This window comes from Microtus oregoni, unplaced genomic scaffold (assembly GCF_018167655.1).
Source record: "Microtus oregoni isolate MIOR12 unplaced genomic scaffold, Mior012 000012F_ref0000307, whole genome shotgun sequence".
NCBI classification, from domain to species: Eukaryota; Metazoa; Chordata; class Mammalia; order Rodentia; family Cricetidae; genus Microtus; species Microtus oregoni.
This window is the reverse complement of record NW_024543071.1, coordinates 45076509-45102175: the sequence shown is the minus strand read 5'-3', so window position 1 is coordinate 45102175 and position 25667 is coordinate 45076509. Positions and strand designations below refer to the sequence as shown.

Sequence of the window (25667 nt, the reverse complement as noted above, 5' to 3'; positions counted from 1 at the left end):
GAACCAATGTATGTTCAAAAGTCTCCAGGGACATCCACTGCTCCTCCTGAGATGTATGTGTTGCTTGGGGATGGTCTCCTGTCTTTTGTTGGACAATATATTACAAAATCAGACCCCATTTCAGAGCAGAGCTGTACTGGTGGAGAAGAAGATCAGCAAAAATGCTTTCCTGGATGTTAGGTCATTGCTTTAGATATAAAATATCTAACAGTCACCTTTTTTACTCCTATTTAACTATTCATGTCATAATAGTAAGTATCAATATGCATTTACATATATATACATATATGTGTGTGTGCGTATTCAGATCTTTAAATGGTGATACATTACCTAGTCATTTTTATTTCATAAGTGCAAACAAAAAGTCAACTTAATGTATAGAATGGGAAGAGGATGAGTCATAGACAAAACATTATTAATAATCTTTTCACTGGTGGATCACAACTCTTATTACTACTACACTGTTCTAGAGAAGCCAGACTTCCTGCCATTAAGGACTTTTAGATCCTGTGATGATAGTTTCACTCCAGAGGAAGACCATGTTCTAATTTTCTGTATTTATAATGTATGGGAAAGGTACTCCACAGATTATAGCTTCTTTTTAATTTCAGAAAGCTGTAGGACTTTCAAAATCTATTTGACATGTCAATTACTAGGTCCCTTTTCTTGAGGACACCAAGTGTTAGCAAATAGTACTTTCAGATGAACATTCTGAGGAAAGTACAAAAATATGAGAAAGGAGAGGGAAGATAACGTGTATGAAATACATGATTTAAAAATTTTAGTATCTTTTATAATTTTCGAGAACATCTACATTCTTTGTATTATATCTACATTCTTTGTATAATAAGTGCAGATACAGCCTTGTAAGAAGAATTAATTTCACCATGGCCATTTAAAAGAATAAGATTATTACCTCCTTTATTGTCTGGAATATAAGTTGTTAATAATGTAGAGGAATGAGCATCCCCAAGATTCCAAAGTTAAAAGTGGCTCTCATGTTGAAGTACACTCATGTATAATGGTAGCTGCATAGTCAGGAATTACTTGATCCAAATCATAAAATGTACAACATGAAATACTTTTGTTTGAGGACACAGATTCTGTAGACAGAACAAATGTAACTCTTTATTCCTTTTTAATCTATTCTCCATCAAACACAAACAAAACAGACTTGTGTGATGATAATAAAAATATCAGTTTCTGTGAAAAATTAAACCACTAAATTAAAAGAAAGTAATTAAAATTATTTCTTTTTGGGGGGGAAACTATGCACTAAAATTTCTGTATATTGCTGCATGTCTAAACGTCACGAATAGTATGCCTCATTCAATAAGCAGTTATCATTTGGTCTATGGTTCAAAGAGAATTCAAGGGAAGACCTTGACAAATTGAAGATAAAACATAGTATTCATGAAGCAGCACCTCAAATCACTGCATAGATACAGCTAGTGAGTTGAACTTGGTGCAAGCATCATTGCAAGGAAATACATCAAATAAGTTTTGGTACTAACATGTAGCAATGTATATTCTTACATTGTAAGAATATCAATGTATATTCTTACATTGCCAACTAACTTTGAATATTTTAGAAAAGTGTTTTTGTTAGATGTGGAAAATACCAAATCAGTTATATGTGGGTTACTAAAGTAATCATTATCATATGACGGAAAACTGTAAGAAGCCATAGATTCATAATCAGAAACCCAATTAACAGTGCAGAAGAGGCAGTCTCCATTTGTCCTACTCCCAGATAAGTGACTTAAACAGAGCATTTCTCCCCAGTTTCCTGTTTAGGCTCCTTCACATTAAATAATGCTAACTTTTTAGTTAGAGTAATTGGTCACTGGCAAATTTCATGGTATGGTCAATATCGAATAATTATTTCTTCCTTTCATTCCAGGAACCTGTTAAAATTTCCAGATAACACAGATGCAGAATATTTCAGAGGTGACTGAATTCATCCTTGTGGGGTTAACAGATGCCCCAGAGTTGCAATTCATTTTATTTATCATCTTCACTCTCATTTATTTGACCACACTACTTGGGAACCTTGGGATGATACTGTTGATTTTCCTGGACTCCCGCCTCCACACTCCCATGTACATATTTCTTAGTAACCTCTCACTGGTAGATTGTGTTTATGCCTCAGCTATCACTCCCAAGGTAATAGAAGGGTTTCTCACAGAACACAAGGTCATATCCTACAATGCATGTGCAGCCCAAATGTTCTTCTTAATAGCCTTTGCAATTATTGAAGGTTTCCTTATTGCTTCAATGGCTTTTGACCGCCATGCAGCAGTATGCAAACCCTTGCATTACTCTACCACCATGACAACTTCAAAATGTTCCCTGCTTGTTGTTGGCTCTTATATCAATGGACTCTTGCAAGCTTCCATCAATGTTGCCCTCACTTTCCACCTCTCCTTCTGTCATTCCAATGCAATTAACCACTTTTTCTGTGACATTCCCCCATTGCTGGCTATTTCTTGTTCTGACATTTCTAATAATGAAATTGTGTTGATGACATTCGCAGCATTCAATGTTACTTTAACTATATTGGTTGTCTTGAACTCTTACCTACTTATTTTTATTGCAATCCTGAGAATGCGTTCTGTTGAGGGCCGGAAGAAGGCCTTTTCTACCTGTGCATCCCATCTCACCATTGTTACCATCTTCTATGGTACCATCATCTTCATGTACTTACAGCCCAACTCCAGTCACTCCATGGACACTGACAAAGTAGCATCTGTGTTCTACACAATGATCATCCCCATGCTAAACCCTCTTGTCTACAGCCTGAGAAACAAAGAGGTCAAGAATGCATTCAAGAAAATTGCTGTGAAAGTACTGTCTTCCCTAGAATTAGCCTACTAAGTGTAAAGTACATGAAAATGATATAAAAATTCAAGACATATTGCCTGTAAATATTTTATTATAATTATTTTTAGTTTAATTTCTCTTAATAGATATTTTATGGGTGAGTAGATATTTTATGAATGAAGTATTTTCTATTCATTCCTTTTATTTTTACTATGCATTTTATATATTTTATTATTAAAATAAGGCAGCTCAATTTTAAAAATCAAGTTTCTAATCCAACAGTACTCCAAATTACACCACATTTCATATATGAGTTGCTGTTCTATAACTATTTCCTCTGAATTGAAACATTTGTCCTCGAGAGTGAAAGTATATTATAAAACGTAAAAAATAAATCAATATTAAACACTAATATGTGTTAATCTTAAAAGGTTCAGGCTGTCAATGATACTTACCTGCCTCCAGATCTTAAAAAGATACAAGCCTAACAAACTCAGGATTTAAAAATTGTAACAGGAAAAATAGCATACTAGAAAGAAGAGAATCCCAAACCAAGCTTCTTTTAAGTTATTTATTGAGTTATAGGTTTCAGATTTCTTCCTGAGTGGTCACCCAAGATGGGTGGGCTTTTCAAAAGTGAATCTGTCTAGAGACACCCATGTTACTGTAGGCAAGTTCTCACCCATACTTATGTAAGACACAGCCTCTACCAAACTAATTGATTCTGCAGGATAGATTTGGATGAAATAGTTTCTTTGGTCTTTCACTAGGGCTCTGCCTAGGTACACATCTCAGGATAGACTTAAAGCTACTATGATGGCAAAACAGACAGATAAGTTCATGATAGATAGACGCATACATAGATAAGTAGATGGATAGAGGTAGATAAATACCAGAGTCATATTCTCAAATACTCTTTAAAGTTTTATTGATTTCTTGTTTCATATAATGTGATTGATCATAATCACCCTTGCTCATTCAAGTTTTTTTCTTCTCTACCCATCTAATTTCCTGCCCTTTGGTTTCTTCACTTTGAGAAATACTTTGTGTATTCAATATAATCTTGAATATTTGTCTACCACTGGAATGTTGTAAACTTATCTATGGCTGCACTTTTAGAGATAACTGTCACATTCTCCTAGTAATTGCTAATTGCTAAAAGCTTCGTGGTGACTGGCAGGATTGTATGCCCAACTCTGAGGGTTCCAGTGAGTTACGGAGCTTTTTAATTCTACCTTCATATCATATTCACTTCGCTTCAATACTTCTATCTATTTCATGAAATCAACTTTCAAGTCACCAGGCTGTCTTTGTCATCTTATTCAGGCATATGTTAATGCTTTTTGGGGGATTGCTGAGGTAGTTACTGTTTTTTTTTTTTGCTGAGTTCATTAGTCTATTCATTCATTTTGTATTTAAATGCTTTGAATCCTTCACAAATGTTATATATATTTTTTAAATTTCTCATTCCTGGCATTCATCTAGGTAATTCTTGGTAGAAGACATTTCTATGACCAGGGGATTTTAGAAGACATAGAAAGTTTTGGTCTTACACTTTATCTTTGTTTTCATGATGAGTTATGAGCATGTGGACTTCTTTTTTTGGTTGTGTGTCTAATCTGAAAGATTCTAGGCTTCCTTACATTGTGTGGCCTGGATAAACTTGAGGGCTGGGGATAGCATGAGCAAAAAAAAAAAAAAAAAAAAAAAAAAACCCAGGGAATTATAAAGTTATATCGACATACAGATGTAAAAACAGAGGTTGCCTGAAATTTGGATAAAGTGCAAATGATCTTGGGTCAAGATCACACATCAGATGGTACACAAGATATAAGATGTTTCCAAATGTTGGAGATTGGATTTGGCTTGAGTAACTGGAATGAAAGCAGAAAGGGATAACAGAAGCACTTATGTTGGCTAAAACTTTACATGAAAGCAAGTGTGACTAAAATCTGGTGAGTTACAAAGGAATTTTAACTGGATGAAGGAAATGTGCTCTCCCTGGAGAACAGCCTTCAAACTGTGGCAATTAGAGTGGAGGAGAGAGACCAAGGTAGCCTACCTGCATGTGCTACACCTCTTTTATTTTAAATGTCTGGTTCTTTTTTGTCAAATACCACTCCTGGGAATATACCCAAGAGATGCTCTATCATATAACAAAAGCATTTGTTCAACTATGTTCATAGCAGTATTATTTGTAATAGCCAGAACCTGGAAACAACCTAGATGCCCTTCAATGGAAGAATGGATGAAGACAGTATGGAATATATACACACTAGAGTACTACGCTGCGGTAAAAAACAATGACTTCTCGAATTTTGCATGCAAATGGATAGAAATAGAAAACACTATCCTGAGTGAGGTATCCCAGACCCAAAAAGATGAACATGGGATGTACTCGCTCATAATTGGTTTCTAGCCATAAATAAGGGTCACGGAGTCTACAATAGGTGAACCTAAAGAAGCTAAGTAAGAAGGTGAACCCAAGGAAAAACATATAGTTATCCTCTTGGCTAAGGGAAGTAGACCAAATTGCCGGGGAGAAAATTGGGATCTTGGGGGTGGGGTGGGATGGGGGTAAGGGGAGATGGGGAGAGAAAAGTTAGAAGGGAAGGAGGGGGGACTTGGGGAAACAGGAGGATTGGGATAAAGGAAGGTTAGATAGGGGAGCACGGAACCACAATTCTTAGTTAAGGGAGCCACTTTAGGGTGGGCAAGAGACTTGACTCTGGAGTGACTCCCAGGTGCCCAAGATGAGGTTCCCAGTTAGTTCCTTGGGCAGCTGAGGATAGGGAACCGGAAATGACCCTATCCTAGAGCAATACTGACGAATATCTTTCATATCATCATAGAACCTTCATCTGGTGATGGATGGAGATAGAGACAGAGACCCCCACTGGAGCACTGGACTGAGCGCCCAAGGTCCCAATGAGGAGCAGAAGGTGGGAGAACATGAGCAAAGAAGTCGGGACCACGAGGGGTGCACCCACCCACTGAGACAGTGGAGCTGATCTACTGGGAGCTCACCAAGGCCAGCTGGACTGTGACTGAAAAAGCATGGGATAAAACTGGACTCTCTGAACATGGCGAACAATGAGGGCTGATGAGACGCCAAGGACAATGACACAGGGTTTTGATCCTACTTAATGTGCTGGCTTTGTGGGAGCCTAGCCAGTTTGGATGTTCACCTTCCTCGATGCGGACGGAGGGGGGAGGACCTAGGACTTACCACAGGGCAGGGAACCCTGACTGCTCTTTGGACTGGAGAGGGAGGGGGAGAGGAGTGGGGGGAGGGAGAGAAGTGTAGGAGGAGGGGGAGAAGGGTGGGAGGAGGGGGAGGGAAATGGGAGGCTGGGAGGAGGTGGAAACTTGTTTTTTTTTCTCCTTTTCTCAATAAAAAAAATAAAGAAACAAAATTTTTAAAAAATGCATACGCTAAAATCTGAAAAAAAGAGTAAATCTTATTTTTATTTCTTTGTGAATGTCATACATGAGAACTGTCTTTATATTATTTCTACCCATCTTTCCGACAACTCCTTCCTTGTACCTACCTTGCTCTCAAATTCATGACTTCCCCTTCTTTTATTCATTTACCGTAAATATATATATATACATTTATATGCATACATAAATATGTATACGCAACAATAAATAGACTACACACACACACACACACATATATATATGTATATATGTATATATATATGTATATATATATATATATACATATATATAGTCTACCAAAGAACTCCTAAAGCTGATAAATACCTTCAGTGATGTGGCAGGATACAAGATCAAGTAAAAAAAAAAAATCAGTAGCCCTCCTATACACAAAGAATAAAGAAGCTGAGAGGGAAATCAGAGAAACTTCACCTTTCACAATAGCCACAAATCACATAAAATATCTGGGGATAACACTAACAAAGGATGTGAAAGACCTATTTGAACTTTAAGTCTCTGAAGAAAGAAATTGAAGAAGATGCCAGAAAATAGAAAGATCTCCCATGCTCTTGAATAGGAAGGATCAACATAATAAAAATGGCAATCTTACTGAAGGCAATCTATAGATTCAATGTAATCCCCATCAGAATCTCAACACAATTCTTCACAGACCTTGAAAGAACAACAGTCAACTTCATATGGAAAAACAAAAAACCCAAGATAGCCAAAAAATTCCTGTACAATAAAGGAATTGCCGGAGGCATTACCATCCCTGACATCAAGCTCTATTACAGAACTACAGTAACGAAATCAGTTTGGTATTGTTTTAAAAACAGAGATGTTGACCAATGGAATCAAATTGAAGATCCAGATATTAATCCACAAACCTATGAACACCTTATTTTTGACAAAGAAGCAAGAAAGATACAATGAAAAAAGAAAGCATCTTTAACAAATGGTGCTAGCATAACTGCATATCAACCTGTAAAAGAATGAAAATAGATATATGTCTGTGGCCATGTACAAAACTCAAGTCCAAATGAATTGAGGATCTCAATATAAATCCAACCACACTGAACCTGATAGAGGAGAAAGTGGGAAGTAGCCTTCAATGCATGGGTGTAGGAGACCTCTTCCTAAATACAACCCCAGAAGCACAGACAATAAGAGCACCAATAAATAAATGGGACCTCTTGAAACTGAGAAGCTTCTTTAAAGCAAAGGACACAGTCAATAAGACAAAAAGGCAGCCTACTGAATGGGAAAAGATCTTCACCATCCCCATATCAGACAAAGGACTGATCTCCAAACTTTATAACGAACTCAAGAAATTAAACATTAAAATTTTAAACAACCCAAATAAAAAGTGGTGTACTGAGGTAAACAGAGAATTCTCAACAGAAGAATCTCAAATGGCCAAAAGATACTTAAGGAAATGTTCAACATATTTAGGCATCAGGGAAATGCAAATCAAAACAACTCTGTGATACAATCTTATAGGAGTCAGAATGGAAAAGATCAAAAACACCAATGATAGCTTATGCTGGAGAGAATTGGAAGTAAGGGAAACACTTATTCACTGCTCGTGGGAATGCAAACTTGAACAACCATTTTGGAAATCAGTATGGTGGTTTCTCACATGATGCAGTAGGGTCATTTGTCTATGTGTTACTTTCATTGGTTAAATAAAAAAAAAAACTGCTTTGGCTTTTTGATAGGGCAGGATTTAGATAGGTGGAGTAGACCAAACAGAATGCTGGGAGAAAGAAGCAGACGTAAATCTCTGGCCTGATATGGACGCAGGTTAGAATCTTTCCCTGTAAGCCACAGCCTCGTGGTGATACACAAATTTAACAGAAATGGGTTAATCAAAATGTGAAATTTAGCCAATAAGAGGCTAGAGTTAATGGGCAAGGCAGTGTTTAAATGAATACAGTTTCTGTGTTATTATTTCCGGGGCTGAGCTAGCTGTGTGGGAGCTGGGTGTGATGAAAAGCAGGCTTGCTCGCCTCTCTTACTACTCTCAGAAAATTGGGAATCAACCTACCTGAGGATCCAGAAATACCACTCTTGGGCATATATCCAAAAGATAATCATTCTATCAAGACATTTGTTAAACAAAGTTCATAGCAGCATTACTTGTAATAGCCAGAACCTGGAAACAACTTAGATGCCACTCAAGTGAAAAATGAATAAAGAAAATGTGGCACATCTTCCCAATAGAGTACTACTCAGTGGTAAAAAATAATGACATCTTGAATTTTGCATGCAAATGGATCGAATTAGAAAACGCTATCCTGAGTGAGGTAACCCAGACCCAAAAATGAATATGGTATACTCATTAGTGGATTCTAGCCATAAACAAAGGGCATTGAGCCTATAGTTCATGATCTTAGAAACTAAGTAATAAGGTGAACCCAAAGAAAAATATATATAGACCCACCTGGAAATTAATTTTAGAGCAGAGGGAAGAGGGGGGTAGAAATAAGCAGAGAAAGAGGGGTTGAAAAGAACTCGAAGGAATGGGATAGTTGAGATGGAGGAAAGACAGATATGATTGAGGAAGCCATTATGGAGTAAGCAAGAATCCTGGCTCTAGAAAAATGCCCAAGAACCCACAGGGATGACCTCAGCTAAGACCCTAAGTAATAGAGGAGAGGGTGTCTGATCTGGCCTTATGCTGTAGTCAGACTGATGGTTTTCTTAAACATCACCATAGAACTTTCATCCAACAACAGATGGGAACAGAGGCAATGACCTATGTGAGTGTTAGGGTCTCAATTCTCTCTTATCTTTGTGCTTGCATAGCAAGAACTTTTAACCAACAAGCCATGTTTCTAGCCCTAACATTTATGGCTAGTAATGAAATTATGATAGTTCAGTGGCCTGGTAATGAAGCTGACCTTAAACAATGTATTCTTTGGGTTATGGTGGTTTTTCCTAGGACTTTTTAAAGAGATTTCTAAATATGATCTATAGTTCCCTGTTGTTTGCTAGAAATATGCCGTTACTTCTTTCTTCATAGATTTCTGATGCCTGTTGTCAGGGGCCTATCCTGATCACTGATGGATTTCAGAGAGGAGGCCAGTGTGGTGATATTTTGTTTATGTTTTAACAAATAAACCTTACCTGAGTATCAGAGTGCAAAGCAATCCATATTAGCTTTATGGCTATAGAGGCCAGGTAGTGGTGGCACACACCTTTAATCTCAGCATTTAGGATCCCATGCCTTTAATCCCAGCACTAGGGAGAAGAAATAGGAGTGACATAGTGGATCAAAGAGAGGAATGTAAGGTGGGAAGAGTCTGAGGAGTCGTGCAGTCTGAGGTTTGGTAGAGACAGACAGTTTGAAGACAGGATCACGACTTTGGTCTGAACATTGGTAGAAATAAAAATACTCCATAGTAGTTGACTACTTGGCTTCTCTGATCTTCATCATTAACCCCTATATCTGACTCTTGGATTTTTATTATTAAGGCCAACTAAAATTCATCTGTAGGCAAAGAGTAAGTGAGAGAATGAGTGAGACAGGCCATTACTGGTGGCAAGAATCTTGAAACCTAACTAACTAGCAGTCAGAATTCTTCTTTATTTATGTAGGATTCAGTAAGCAGGGATAGAGTCATGGTGTTCCAAAACATATACCATATCATTTTTTATTCTGGACACATGTTATCTTTATCTCTTGCACATCTGGGGTCACAAGTATACTCATCATTAATAATCTGCGATAAAACAGTTATCTTCTACAATCATTTACCCCAAGTTTAGTCATCATTGATAAACAGACTTATCATCCATAATCATTTTTACTCATAAATCCCGTAACCCAAATTTAAGATGTTTTTTGGAAATAAGACAGCCTATTCTCAGGCTGGTAGATATTGTGATTTCAAGGATGCTAGACAGAAGAAAAATCTCCAAGCCAATCCATGCAGATTGCCATATTTACAGAAAAAAAAGAGATCGAAATAAAATAAAAAGGAACTTCACTTGTTAGATATTCATTCAAGAAAATTGAGCATTCTCAGCATCAAAGCCGAGAAGTTATTGGATATACACTATCCTATGCCAGTGCTTTTCCTCTCTTCGGCAAAAGAATTTTACCATCTTCAACATCACATGTGAAGGAAGCATATTTTTTTCCATGTAACTAATTTATTTATTTATTTTAAATTTATTTATTTGTTTGTTTATTTATTAAAGATTTCTGCCTCCTCCCCTCCACCGCCTCCCATTTCCCTCTCCCTCCCCCAATCAAGTCCCCCTCCCTCATCAACCCGAAGAGCAATCAGGGTTCCTTGCCCTGTGGGAAGTCCAAGGACCTCCCACCTCCTTCCAGGTCTAGTTAGGTGAGCATCCAAACTGCCTAGGCTCCCACAAAGCCAGTATGTGCAGTAGGATCAAAACCCATTGCCATTGTTCTTGAGTTCTCAATAGTCCTCATTGTCTGCTATGTTCAGCGAGTCCGGTTGTATCCCATGCTTTTTCAGACCCAGGCCAGCTGGCCTTGGTGAGTTCCTGATAGAACATCCCCAAAACACTATCCTGAGTGAGGTAAGCCAGACCCAAAAAGAGGAACATGGGATGTACTCACTCATATTTGGTTTCTAGCCATAAATAAAGGGCATTGAGCCTATAATTCGTGATCCTAGAAAAGCTATATAAGAAGGTGAACCCAAAGAAAAACATATAGTCATCCTCCTGGATATTAACCTTCATCAGGCGATGAAAGGAGACAGAGACAGAGACCCACATTGGAGCACCGGACTGAAATCCCAAGGTCCAAATCAGGAGCAGGAGAGAGAGCATGAGCAAGGAACTCAGGACCACGAGGGGTGCACCCACACACTGAAGGAAGTATATTCTAGCAGACATTTATTCTGTTAGATCAAGCTCACACATATGGAAGCTTCCATGGATACAATTCTTTATATACTCTATTGGAAAATTATCTTCCCATCAAATGTATTACTATACAGTTTAAAAGAAACCAAATTCATTTTCTTTTTTCTTTTCTTTCTTTCTTTTTTTTATTGATTTTCAAGACAGGTTTTCTCCATAGCTTTTGGTTCCTATCCTGGAACTAGACCAGGCTGGCCTTGAACTCACAGAGGTCTGCCTGCCTCTGTCTCCCAAGTGCTGGGATTAAAGGCGTGGGCCACCACCGCCCGGCCTATTTTCTTTTAAATAATTATTTAACTGAAAAAAGTAGCTTGCCAATAATTACTAGAACAATAATTACTAGTAATGATAATATCTCCAAGTAGATGGATCAGAGCTTGTGTACAGGACACTAGAATATTCAACCTGAGGTCACATAGTACGTAAAATACATTTAAATCCTCAAAGGTATGTTTATTCTGAAAGAATGTTAAAAACATTTATTAGGTTTTCAAAAGTAATATGTTTATCATTTGAGAAGTTTCAGATACTAAAATATAGAAGCAAACAGGGTTGGTAAATTTATAGTTAAAGTATCAGTTGTGTTAAAGCTTATAAAGAGCATCAAAATGTCATTGGATACGTTAAATTATTGATGACACTTTCTACAAATTGCAAGCTAGTCCTTTTAAACAAAATGATTATATTGAAGTTATTTATATAAAATCATTATGCTAAAAAGTTAATTATTTTAAGAATTCATTGGAATGCAAAGAGTAAGCAAATGAAACATAGGAATAAGAAACTACATTTCCAGGTACAGAAAACTATGTTAATATTTCTGGAATCTAGCTGACTGCTAAGCAGGCTGTTAAAACTCTGTCATAAAGTATAAAGTATGTATATTGTACTCCATACGTTGTTTTTATTTGTGGCTTTAAATAAATGTATATTGAATTACAAAATTTTGAATTTATTTATGTTTGCAATGCATTTTATTATATTATAAACACTGTCAACTTTTACCTTCACCTTCCTTCTACAGGTTTTCAAATATCCTCCTTTCTAATTTCATGTCTTTTCTTTCAGATTATATCCCTACATGTGAAAGAAATCATTCAGTACTTGCCTTTATAACCCTTAATTGTGTCATATAGTATGATGATCTCCAGTAAATTCCACTTTCCTGAAAATGATATTATATAATTCATTTTAAACATAAAAATATTCCATTGTCACAGGGTTTTGATCCTACTTCATGTTTTGGCTTTGTGGGAGCCTAGCCAGTTTGGATGTTCACCTTCCTAGACATGGCAGAGAGGGGAGGACCTTGGACTTTCCACAGGGCAGGGAACCCTGACTGCTCTTTGGACTGGAGAGGGAGGGGGAGAGGAGTGGGGGGAGGGGGAGAAGGGCGGGAGGAGGGAAATGGGAGGCTGGGAGGAGGTGGAAACTTTTTTTTTCTTTTTCTCAATAAAAAATTAAAAAAATATTCTATTGTATACATATAGCAAATATTCTTTACATGTTTCATCATCATGACATACCTCCAATTGGTCCGTAACTTGGATATTGGGAATAGTGCTGTAATAAATAAGAGTGTGGAGATATTTCTGTAGTGTGCTATTAATATTTATCTGAGAGTAACAGAAAAGTGTAATAAACAGAATTATGTGGTGGGCCCATTATTTTATAAAATTAATGATTTTTTTAAATTATTAGACCACAGGCCGGGCGGTGGTGGCGCACGCCTTTAATCCCAGCACTCGGGAGGCAGAGGCAGGTGGATCTCTGTGAGTTCGAGACCAGCCTGGTCTACAAGAGCTAGTTCCAGGACAGGCTCCAAAACCACAGAGAAACCCTGTCTCAAAAAACCAAAAAAAAAAAATTATTAGACCACAGCGTGATGGGTTTTATTATGCAGTTCTATAAATACCTTATTTTGATGTTTATTCTGTAGTTCTCTTGCCATTCCCAGACTCATTTCATTTTTATGGCTTTTGTATTTCCATATGAATTTTAGAGTTCTTTTTCTTATTTTGTATAGAGTCATTGAAGTTTTGGTGATAATGCACTGAATCAATAAACCACTTTTGACAATATGGGCAAGAAATAAATTCTTGTTTTCTTAAGGTACTATAAATACAAAGGATATTTCTCAGTAGTGTACTGTAATATAACTCAACTAAAACTAGGACTATGGAAGATAAATCCAGAGCATGTCTGTTTTGTATGTGAGAGATGCCATTTAATTATTTCATCTGCCTTGTATATTTTTATATATTGTTTTTGACATTTACAATTTTAAACATTTCATATGGACGAATAAACAAATACATCAAATATTTCATCACTTCTTTCATATTTTAGGCTAAAAATACATTTCCTTATGAGTCAATTATGTTACTAAACCTAGAAAACTTGAGCATGTTAATGGGGACAGACAAAACCCGAGAAGCCTCAACTCTTACACCTGGAAGAACTATAAATATCTAAGCAATGTTGAGAGTTGAAGAAATAGTTTTGTACAGGGAAAAGCACATCAATTTGTTATCTAATATCAAATGAGCAGTCCTGAAAACACACAAAAAAGTAACATTACACAACCAAGCAAGCCATGAATTTGAAAGACAAGCAAGGAGGAAAATATGGAAGAGTGTTAAAGGAGAAAATGGAAAAGAGAGATTATACAATTGTATTATAATCTCAAAAATAAAACAAACTTTAGAAATGAAATATATATCCAAACATGTATTGAGAAAGAAACAAAAGGTTTTGAGTTAATCGTGACATTAGATATATCGAAAACTGTTTTATAATTCATGAAATACAGTGCACATTCACCTTGCCTACAAGTTCATCAATTGTTCTACCATCAGAGATTTAATAAGTGTTTTTCAAAGATATATAAGGTATTACTTTCACTGTAGACTTTCTTCTCACACACATTAAGATGCACTTTCCAGTGTTATGATTTGTTCCAGTGGTACAAACTTGATTTAAAAATACAGTTCATTTGTTTAAGTTTCATACTAATCTCTCATGTCAGCATGGCCTGCTTTTCTTTCCTTTAGTTTTCTAAGTTTTCCATTTTAATTCCTGGAATAATTTTTCCAAATAATGTGTCAGTCTTGGAAGAAGGCTTCACACAATTATGAAAATGGTGCTTTTTGGAGTGCTTGGTGATACTGATTTGACAGTTCACTATGAATTCTCATACTTTATTCTGTGCCTATTTAAATAGGTTAATCAGTAAGTTCCTCAGAAATTTTGATAATAAGAAAATAGATTGGCAATCACTGAACTGCTTTCTTCAGGAAGATGGAACATATGAGACAAGATGAATTGGCAAAGCAATTTGCTCCTTCTGTGGTTTTGTATGATGATATATTAAGGCTCAGTCCCACAGGAACAGTTTCCCCAAGATGTCTTCTCCTGCTGGTTCAAAAGAATAGTCAGTCACCATATTTTATGTCCTGTCTCTTGCAGGTAAAACCGAGAACTTATTAAGCCCTCTCTCTCTCTTCACATTGAAGGTAAGAGAAGTCTTTTTCCTCCCTTGATATGCAAACTATTGATTCTGTTAGAAAACTGAGGTTCTCGTCAATACATTCTAGGATGTCAGAAATACTTTAGCCCAGGACTCAGTGTTCCTGTGAATTCTCTTTACAGTCTAGTTACTTTCACTTAATATTAATAACCAATCTTTAATAAATGTTAATATAGTAAATGTTTAAAATTGGTAATTTTCAATTTATTAGAAATCTTGTCCTCTTTGGGTCCATCTAATCCTCTTCTGCTAAGTGGATAGTGTTAATGGAATACCTAAAGGAGATACAAAAAAAATGAGAGAAGAAAATGGGCATTACACACCTTCATGGGTTTTATACATCAAGTCAAGTGTTTGTAATCCCATGTTTGAATAAGCCCCAAACTATTAGGTTAATATTAGTATTTATATCTTTAAGCAAAAGGAAAAAGAAAATTTTGTGAGATAGACTTCTCAAGGGATTATATTGTTAAGGGTCTAACTTAGGTCTTCTGAATATTAAATGTATGATCTATTTTTTATGTAACACTAACTAGACACTAGCAGTATGCTGTTCTAATGCAGATTAATGGGTTCTCATGAATGTGCACAGTAAACCTTTCTCATGTAATTCCTGGTTAATGATGTTGTGCTTTCTGTAGATATAAGACAGAGAGGAACATTTAACTAGTGACACACATCAAACCCATGGTGTTAAATGTATTAAAAATAAATGGGAAAGAATATTTGACACTAAAGGAATAGTAACAGTGTCTGAAGTATTTCTGTAAAGAAAATATACCATTGTGTAAAAGAGCTAGAACAGATAGAATTCAAATAGAGGCCAGTTTCAGCTAAGCACAGAATTTAATTTCAGACAATCCTTCCTTCCAATACTTAATCAAGAATTAGAAATTTAGTGGATTTATTGTCTATTGATGATATTCTTATGTGATTAAATTTTAATCTTTTCTTAAGTTCATGTATCTGGTGAAAACTACACAAGGTAGTTTATGATGTCCCTTTCAACACTAATAATTCATGACCTCACATAGTTCCCATGTGAATATTTAGTTAATTGTACTATTAAGAAGATACAATTTTGCTGAATTTCAATAACCTTCTCAGAACTCATCATTCTAGGATGAATTTCAAGGCCTTCCATCATCAGACAAGTGTTAGGCTACCTACCTTTAGATGTTTGGTTATTGTAAACACCAAAATACTAAATACTTAAGTAATAAAATGTTTTCATAGTGCAGTTCAAGTATAGGATATAAGTTATTTTAATAAGCATACTGAAAAATATTTCATTATGAAATAATCTCAAAATAAAAATTATAATTTTTCAAAGAATATTTATCTATAAAATGCGAGGGAGGGGGAGGGGAGTGGGGGATGGGACGTGGGGAGGGGGAGGAAAAGGAGGCAGGGAGGAGGCAGATATTAATAAAAAAAATAAAGAAGCAGAAAAAATCTGAAGACATTTCACATAAAAATTATTAAAATAAATTCATTGTTGGTAAGCTTCAAAAATGTGTTATTATTATGTATAAATGTATTTATCATTTTTCATGTTGTCATAGAAAGGTATTAATAATGCAGGTGTTTATCCTTGAAACTAGAGATGGTTAAGAGATCATGTTTTATAGATTCTGATAGATATTTTACATTAATATCCCTCTTAAATTCCTAATAATACTTTTGACTTATGTATAATTATCATCCACATATTTCAAGTAAGGAAATTGAAATTCAGAGAGGTTCCAAATTTCCTGGCATTGTAGTGCCAGTTAATAGAATTATACTTGTCATATTATGCACAATCAGCATGAATTTTGTATTCACACTTAACCCTTCCTCCTTACTCTGACATGAAACAGAGTGCTAAGTGTCATGAGAAATTATTTCAAGCATTTTGAAACTCAGAGAAAGAAGAAAAAGGAATGAAGCAATGACCATTCCTTACCTTTAAGAATAGCATAGAGAGCCATCTATGACTAAGATATATGAGACAGTAGCATTGCTTTCTGCAAATGATATTTCTCCTGAGAAAGGGCATTTGGAAAGAGATTTTTTTAACAGAACTTACTGACTAATGGCTAATATTAAAGTTGGGTAATTTGAATTAACATTACAGGATACCTTTCTTCAGCTTTCCTAATTATAGATTTAAGAAAAGAAGCAGAAATAGTATTCTTTAGAACTGTCAATATTCGCTGAAATTTTGAGGTCACTTTATATTCTTTGCTTTGCTTTGACTTTTTAGGAAAGGACAACACCCCTGTTTCAATCTCACGTTTTCTCTTGGAAAGCAAAGGTAAATGTGGGAAAGGATACTAGTTATGCTTTCTAAAACCCTGTGTAAAGTCAAAGAATATTTTTCAAGGGTACTCAATAGTTTTGTTCGTGTTTTTACTGTTAGAATGGAACCTAAGATAAAATAAGGTTGTACTGGTGTCATTGCTGTCCTAATTGGATAAGCCTAGATAAACCAAAAAAAAATGTACACCATTATCTGCATCTTATTTGTAACGCTGCCAAGTCTAACTTGAACAATAATTTGTCCATGATCACTTCTCTTATAATTCCTTTATTGCTTCTTTCTTTCCTTAAATTTCTATTTTACAATAATCTGTGAATATGACATTGACATGTCACTGAACTAAGGACAATGAAATACATACACAAATAAATTAAATCTATAGTGAATATGTGTATGAAAGAATAAATTGGAGCAATTCTTTCCTAACACACTTGAATTGATTTGACTAATTAGTTCTATGATGCTTACTAATGAATTTACTGAAAGAATTTAATTGCTGCTCAATGCCTTCTGAAAATACCTTTGTGTATCCAATACATTTGCTCTAATGCTCTTGCTTAATAATATCTCACTACCAAACTGAAGATAAAAATTAACATGTGGATTTTCAGGAGAACCTATTTCATAAAAATAAAAATTAAAAGATGAAGTATTTACCTGTTGTGCATTTAAATATAGATTTTATTAGTAAAGTAAAAATAATTGTCTATAAGGTAAATTAGAAATCTGACAGGTATTTTTCCACACTGAAGAGAACACCTGTGGATTCAATGACCTGGGAGAACCACTCAGTACTGATGGAGTTTGTGTTCCTGGCTTATCCCAAAGTCCCAGAATTACGTACCCTCTGCTTCACTGGAATCAGCCTGGCTTATGCACTAATCATCTCTGGGAATATCCTCATTGTGATCTCCATCCAGACAGAATCCCGCCTACATACACCCATGTACTATTTCCTGGGTAGCCTCTCAGGGATAGAACTATGCTACACTGCAGTGGTGGTACCACACATGCTGGTCAACACCCTACAGTCAGAGAACACTATCACTTTGTTGAGCTGTGCTACTCAGATGGTTTTTCTCATTGGACTTGGCAGTGCTGACTGCTTCCTCTTGGCTATCATGGCTTACGACAGATATGTTGCCATCTGTCTCCCCTTGCAATACCCTCTCATCATGACTGTAACTATTTGCATCCGCTTGGTTGTGGCTTCTGTGGTCATTGGCTTGTTCCTGTCCTTACAGCTTGTGGTCTTCATCTTCTGTCTTCCATTCTGTCAGAACAGGGAAATAGAGCACTTCTTTTGTGATGCACCACCAGTCATGCGTCTTGTGTGTGCCACAAGTCATATCCATGAGCTCTCTGTGCTAGTGGCAGCCACACTAGCCATTGCTGTACCTTTCTTTTTCATTGCTACCACCTATGCCTTGATAGTGAATGCTGTACTCAAACTCCACTCAGCATCTGGTCGGCGCAGGGCCTTCAACACCTGCTCCTCTCACCTCACTGTGGTGTTGCTGCAGTATGGCTGCTGTGCCTTCATGTACCTGCGCCCCAACTCCAGCTACCACCCCAAGCAAGATCAATTCATCTCTCTCGTGTACATACTGGGAACCCCATTCCTCAATCCCCTCATCTACACTCTGAGGAACAGTGAGATGAAAGGGGCCATAGGGAAAATATTACCAAGAATTATCTTTCCCAAAAACTCATATGATAGGAAAAACCCAATATAACAAAATTTAGTCTTAGCTAAATCAAATCCCTGTGTCTCTACAAAAGTATTGTCTTAACTGATTTAGAAATGATGTCCCTAAAAAGCAAGGAACCTAAATTACAAAAATTTTCCATTTATATGGTGACATTCTTTACTATGTGCTAGTTTTAGACTGGGTGATTAGTTTATATGATTATTTGTAGATAAGCACAAAATATTGGTACTAGTAAAGTATATGACATTATATAGCTAGATAGATAGTATATAGTACTTGCTTATTCCATTAATTTTAGATAAAATGATAAAAATAATGGCTTGTCTGCAGTACTTGGGAGTCAGGGAATGTAAAATCATTTAATCCTTTTGACTGCAAGAGGCCATTATCATAAAGACACCTAAAAAGTAAGAAAAGGTACACTGTTTTTTTTAAAAAAAAAACAATGAAAACAAGATTCAGAATAGAATCTATTCCAGGAATGGTAGTTTTGATCCAGTTAAAGAAACTTTTAACAAGCAAAATAACACAAAGAGAAATCAGGGAGGGCAGTACCACATGTCTTTTGCATCTCTTGCTTAGTCCTGTACTTTGGAAACCAATTGTTGGCAAGAGAAGGTTGTATCTGTGTGATTTTATAGCGAGGTCATTCTTGAGAGATGTAAACTGTGGTGAGAGGGAGTTTGAGGGTTATCAACCAACAGAAAGCCTCAAGTTATTTACTATAGTATTATATGTAAAAATAACAAACATTATTAATTGAATTTTCTTAAAATGTTTATTAAATACTTTTTTCATTAGGAATGGAATTAAATTTGTATTTATCTGAATGTTCTGGGTACTAGTAATGTTATCATTAAGTGCTTTCATTGTTCAAGAAATATAGATAATGCACATATATTGTAACAAATGTCTGAAACATAAATGTTTTATGTAAGTTCTCAAAAGTCCTTTCTATTATTATAATAAAAGACTGTCAGTAGAATGATCAAAAGAGTTTACTCAATATTTTCAGATAACTACGCTTAGTTAATAAGTCTTAGACAATATAATTTCTTCTTAATAAAGGGATGTACTTTACTGCCAGATCTAGGAGGCTGGAAAACTGTTCTAATAGTTGTAAGAGTCAATGTTGTACTGATGGTTTCTAAAGTGATTTCCTTTCCTTCCTTTTCTGTGTGGAGCTGTGTGTATAATTTAGGTAGGGAAGATGCTAATTACAAGGTGCTCCATTCTTAACATCATTTGCAGTTTGGAGCATGGAGTTGTGCTTCATAACACAAAATCTAATCAGGTGAATGTTCCACGTGACTTGAAAAGGAATATGCATCTTAAAGATCACAACGGATGGCTGTAACTTTAAATTAGCTAATAGTATATTGTTAGTATATTTTTTTATTCATTTTTTTTCATGTGGACATTGACTGGTCCCAAACTTGCAATCTGTCTATCTCAGACTTTTAAGGACTGAGAATACAGAGAAGAGGCACAACTCCCAAGTAATAGTATCATTTTAATGTTCCATCTTTAAGTAGTTGTCTATCTACATTATCTGTTACTTACTTTTATAAAATGAAATATTAATCTTCTGATAATAATATTGCTCAAATCATAAATGGGTTATACTTTTAAGTTAAATGGTATTTAAATTAATGGATAAAAATTATGTTCTATTTTACATATAGGCAATTCCCACACATATTAATAAAATAGTAAATCCACAAGACACACATACACACACACAAACACACATGTATCCCAAAGTCCATTAAAATACACAATCAATCAGAAACTGCAAAATGAAAGACTAGTAAGGGTGAAAAATTAATATAAAACAAGAAGTCTATTCTGAGTTTATTTTTTGTTGGCCATGTAATGCTAGACATAGGTCCTACTTGCTGTGGAAAAATATTCTTCCACACTGTAAAGATTTTTAACTCATATTGGTTTAATAAAACATTGATTGGCCAGTATCCAGGGGGACGTATAGGTATGGAAACCAGATTAAAACAATTCTGGAAAGAGGAAAGGCAGAGATCCAGTCATCAGCCAGATGCAAAGGAAGCAAGATAAGAATTCCTTACTGAGAAAAACGTAAAGCTCAATAAAAATCAATAAAAAATTAAAAAAGAATTCCTTACTGAAAGAAGGTACCGAGCCATGAGGCTAAACATAGACAAGATTTATGAGTATATTTGAGTTGTAAAAGCTAGTTAGTAATAAGCCTGAGCAATTTGCCAAACAGTTTATAATTAATATAAGCCTCTATATATTTATTTGGTACTAAATGGCTGTGCGACTGGGCAGAATAGAAACTTCTGTTGACTTCTATTATTAAATGTAGTAAATATAACCCATGAGCCTCCTTTAGAGATAACTAAATACTTTACAAGTCAATATCAATTGGAGATTGTTTCTTGGTTAGGGATAGTAGTCAATTTTATTCTCAGCATTAAGACCCCATCTGCTTGATTACATGGGCTCTGTACATGCTACCACAATCTCTGTAGTTTCATATGTACATTAGTTTGGTTGCTTCAGAAAGACCATATTTTTCTTGGAGAATTTATCTCTTTTTTCTTTTACAGCTTTTCCTTATCCTCTTTCACAGAATTTCCTGGGACCTAAAAGGAGAGGATTCTTGAAGTCATCCATTTTAGATCGAACTGGGTGTTCCTAAGTCTTCCAATCCTTTCACATTGCATAGCTGTGGGTCTCTATATCAGTTGTAACATACTACAAGAGGAAGTTTCTCTGGTGATGGCTGATCAAGACTGATAAACAAGTACAGCAGGACATCAGTAGGACTTATTGGCTTTGCTACCTTACCAGAATAGTATTTGTTTTTTTCCAGGCCTATGAAATAATCATTCTCAGGTTTTTAGCTACCTGACCATTGCCAGGAATGAGTTTAATCTTATGGAATAGGCCTTAAATCCAACTTGGTTAGTCTTACGTTTATACCACTGATGCTCAAGCATATCATGCAGGCAGGTCACCACTGTAGATCCTAAGGTTTGTAAGTGGGTTTATAGTTACCTTTCTTCCCTTGTAGTATACAGAGAATATTTCAGTACACTGAACATAAAGTTAGGAGGCAACTTAATTGCTGAGGACAACTTTTACATAACACATAGAGCATGGAGAAATCAAGTTGATGTCTAACTAAAGTTGTCAGCACTCCCATTTCCCCACCATCTCTCCATAATTATATATTCTATTTCCCTTTATAGGGAAATAGCTCACCTACTCATTTACTCTATATCTAATCTCTTTGGTTATAACAACTGAAGCATGCTGATAGAATGATTAATATCTAAGATCTACCAGTAACAGAAAATATACAATATTTGTCCATTGAAACCCATGTTACTTCACCCTGGAAGATTTTTTTTTCTAGCTGTGTTCATTTACTTGTGAATTTTATAATTTTAGGGATAACAATACTTACACAATTTAAAAACTCATGTTCTATTTTAAATTAATTCACACATAGTCAAAATTCATTCCAATGGATGTTTTTGTGTGTTTCTTTGTATATGTATGTTTGGGAGTATTAATATAAACATGTGTTTGTGTATGTTTCATTAAATGTGTATGTTTGGGCAATAAACACATGCACATATTTTAAATGTGAATTGCTCATGAGACCACACATAATTTGATACACTTTATTGTAATTATTCTTAAAAATATTATTTATGATTACATAGATGTATATTATGTATTTCAATCAAATCCATCTCCCATATTCATCTATTACTTTCATATGTTAGAAACAAAGGACTGTCTTAATTAACTTCAAGGAGGCACATTTTCTTTTGTTTCATTGCTTTTGAACAGGAATAACTGTAACCATTATTTTATCCCTGTCCCACACTGTGCATTTGACACCAACTGAAGGGAAAGAAGAAGAGAAGATATAAGGACAGAAAGAAAACAAGGAGAATGAGAATGATGATGACTTGGTGATAAATACCAATGATGAAGACAAATTGTAATGGTGGTTGTTGTTATCTAACAGTAGAGGTTATGTTACCTAATGGCCATTTCAATGGAGGGGATAATGGTGGTTGTATTGAGGTGAAAATAACTATAGTGATGGTGATGATGATCACAATCCTGAATGATATTGATAACTAATACATTTGATGATTTTATACTATGGTTTGTTTCTTTCTTTACAAACCCTTCAGAAGGAGGAAATTACTTATCAATTTATAGATATTGGGGCCGATAGAGATAGAAAGCATATTTCTCCAAGGAAATAATCTAGTAAAGTGGTTAGTCAGAACTAGAACCAGGCAGAGGCGCCTATGCACATGCATCTCATCATTCTTTTGGCTCTATTTTGTTCTTTGAAGTACAGCAAGAAGTCTGTGTTGTTTGAATGTCAAAAACATGACAGATGACAAACCAGTGGGATGGTAACGTATCAGGTCATAATTTACTCAGAATCAAGATACTGGTGATATATATCATATTGAAAACTGAGTTCTTTCAGAGTAAGATGCAAAGTCACAGAAAAATTTGGGGAGAGATAGGTTTCCAGGGTTTCATTTAAATATACCTATCTTCCAACAGAAAGCAAATTTTCTAATTTAGAGGAATGATTAATTTGCCTCCCATTATCACATTGACATCAAGTACTAATGTTCAGATGTTTTTGAAAGATTAAACAATGGAAATTCATGTGTACTGAGTATGAGGTCAATGAATGGCAATATTTCATTTAATGAAATGAGGAAGCCTGTAGAGAATGCAGTAGAGAAAACTAAAAAGTATGACTTTTTTTGGTGGGAGCTTCAATGATTCAAAAAGAAGGAAGTGCATTTGATTCTTTGTGTGTGTTGTGTTTGTAAACTTTGGTACATTTAGATCAAGTGGGATAAGGAAAGTTATGACTTCAGAAATCATCAGCACATTGTTCATATTTAAATATTCCTCTCCTATAATTAATAAATTATAATATACTGGAATTTTTGTTCTTGCCATGCAATACTTGAGGAAAATGAATTTATATGTATCCCAAATATGTATATGTATCCCAAATATTTTTTGTATAAGTTAAATGTATGCAATAAAATTTATTTTTAAAAATAAAAGAAAGGGAACCCTTCCATCTTTTCATTGCCACCCTCTCTCTCCTTTAGTGAGTCCATGTCTTTATTCTGGACTCAAATGACAAGACACCCCAGAGTTCTCTCTATTCAGGACTTTAGTTTTTCTGCCTTCAATGACATTTAAAGTAACCCATTTTGTGTCAGCATTTTTAACACATGCTAAATGATCAAATGTACATGGCATTGATTAATCATTTGAACAGGCAACAATGTTTTTAGCCCTACCAGTATTTGCTTGTTGTTTCGACCATTAATTCTTTTGAAAGCATTTTAATTCAAATATAAATACATAATTTCCTCCTTTCTTCCATTCACCTCTCCCAAGACTTCTCACTCCACCATCTTTCATACTCCCCACTTTCAAACTGATAGCTTCTTTTTATTCATCATTATTTTACATACCAACCACATTCCCCCTATCTGCTCCCCCCCTTCTCCCTTCCCTCACCTCGTTTCTACCCCATCCCCATCCACTCCTCCTCTGTCTCTATTAGATAAGTTAAGCCCTCCAATGGGAATCAACAAAGCATGGCATACTAAGTAGAGGCAGGACCAAGTTCCTCAACCCTCCATCAATGATGAACAAGGCATAGAACCATATATAATAGGTTCCAAAGAGACAGGTTCTGGTTCCACTACGATGAGCCCCACAAATGACCAAGCTACATAGCTGTCATCCATATGCCAAGGGCCTAGTTCAGGCCCATGCTGGCTCTCTAGATATCTGTCCACAGTTCCTACAAGTTTGTTAGTTGTCTCTGTGAGCATTCCCACCATGATCTTGACAGCCCCCTTGTTCATATAATCCCTCCATCTTCTCTTCAACAGGACTCCTGGAGTTCATCCCAGTGCTTGATAATGAATCTCTGCATCTACTTCTACCAGGTACTAGACAAAGACTCCATGATGACAATTAGGGTAGTCACTAAGATGATTACAAGGGAAAGCCAGTTCACCACTGTTGCTTGGAGTTTTAGCTAGGGTCATCCTTATGGATATCTGGGAGATTCTCTGGAACTAGGTTTCTCCCTAACTCCATAAATAGCCCTACCCTTATAATCACTGACCTGAACATATTTCAGACTTCTGTGCTCAGACCTATCTTTGCAATTTACCATGAACTAGTCTTAGTTACAAATTTGAATGTGTCATGACTAATTCTAGAGAACTCAAGAAACTGAGAGATTATCAAAGAACCTAAATAAAATAAAAATAAATTTGGCATAGCCCCCCTATGAAATAAAATACCCTTCAGTTGTACATGTTCTATGATCTTGTATTGATTCTGGATTAGTCATTAGCATGGATGTAAAAGTAAGCCATTTTTGCTTGCATATATTTGAGAGACATTTTCTTTTAGGGGTATATTTGAAATGTTGATATCTAGTTTCATGAAGGAGGTTTTGCTTTGCCCTACCCCTGTCTTAAAACAGTTTACATCTACAAGTTTTTATGGATAATAGGAAAATTCTAAACAAAGAAGAATAGATTCAGGATTTTTGTTTTTAAAAAATGGGAAATGCTGTGGGATAATGCTCTTGTTTAAGAAAGGTCTGATTGGCCAAGAGCCAGGGGCGAAGTATAAGCAGGGCAATAAGACTAGAAGAATTCTAGGAAGAGGAAATGCAGAGATGCCGTCATCAGCCTGATGCAGAAGAAGATGAGAATGCCTTACTGAGAAAAAGTACCAAGCCATAAGGCTAAACATAGATAAGAATTATGGGTTCATTTAAGTTGTAAGTGCTAGTTAGTAACAGGCCTTGGAAATAGGCCAAATAGTTTATAATTAACCAAAGCCTCTGTGTGTTTATTTGGGATTGAACAGCTGC

At 35.6% G+C, this 25667-nt stretch overlaps 2 protein-coding genes across 2 annotated transcripts; both read left to right on the top strand.

The window, feature by feature from the left end:
- The first annotated feature begins 1929 nt into the window (after positions 1-1929).
- On the top strand, positions 1930-2877 carry LOC121454466 (olfactory receptor 5B12-like). The gene has a single exon (XM_041661833.1). It carries the CDS (start codon positions 1933-1935, stop codon positions 2875-2877), a length of 945 nt encoding a protein of 314 aa, XP_041517767.1. The 5' UTR covers positions 1930-1932.
- A 14896-nt stretch (positions 2878-17773) lies between these two features.
- On the top strand, positions 17774-18739 carry LOC121454724 (olfactory receptor 10W1-like). The gene has a single exon (XM_041662155.1). The coding sequence runs from the start codon at positions 17774-17776 to the stop codon at positions 18737-18739; it is 966 nt and encodes a 321-aa protein (XP_041518089.1).
- The last annotated feature ends 6928 nt before the right edge of the window (positions 18740-25667 follow it).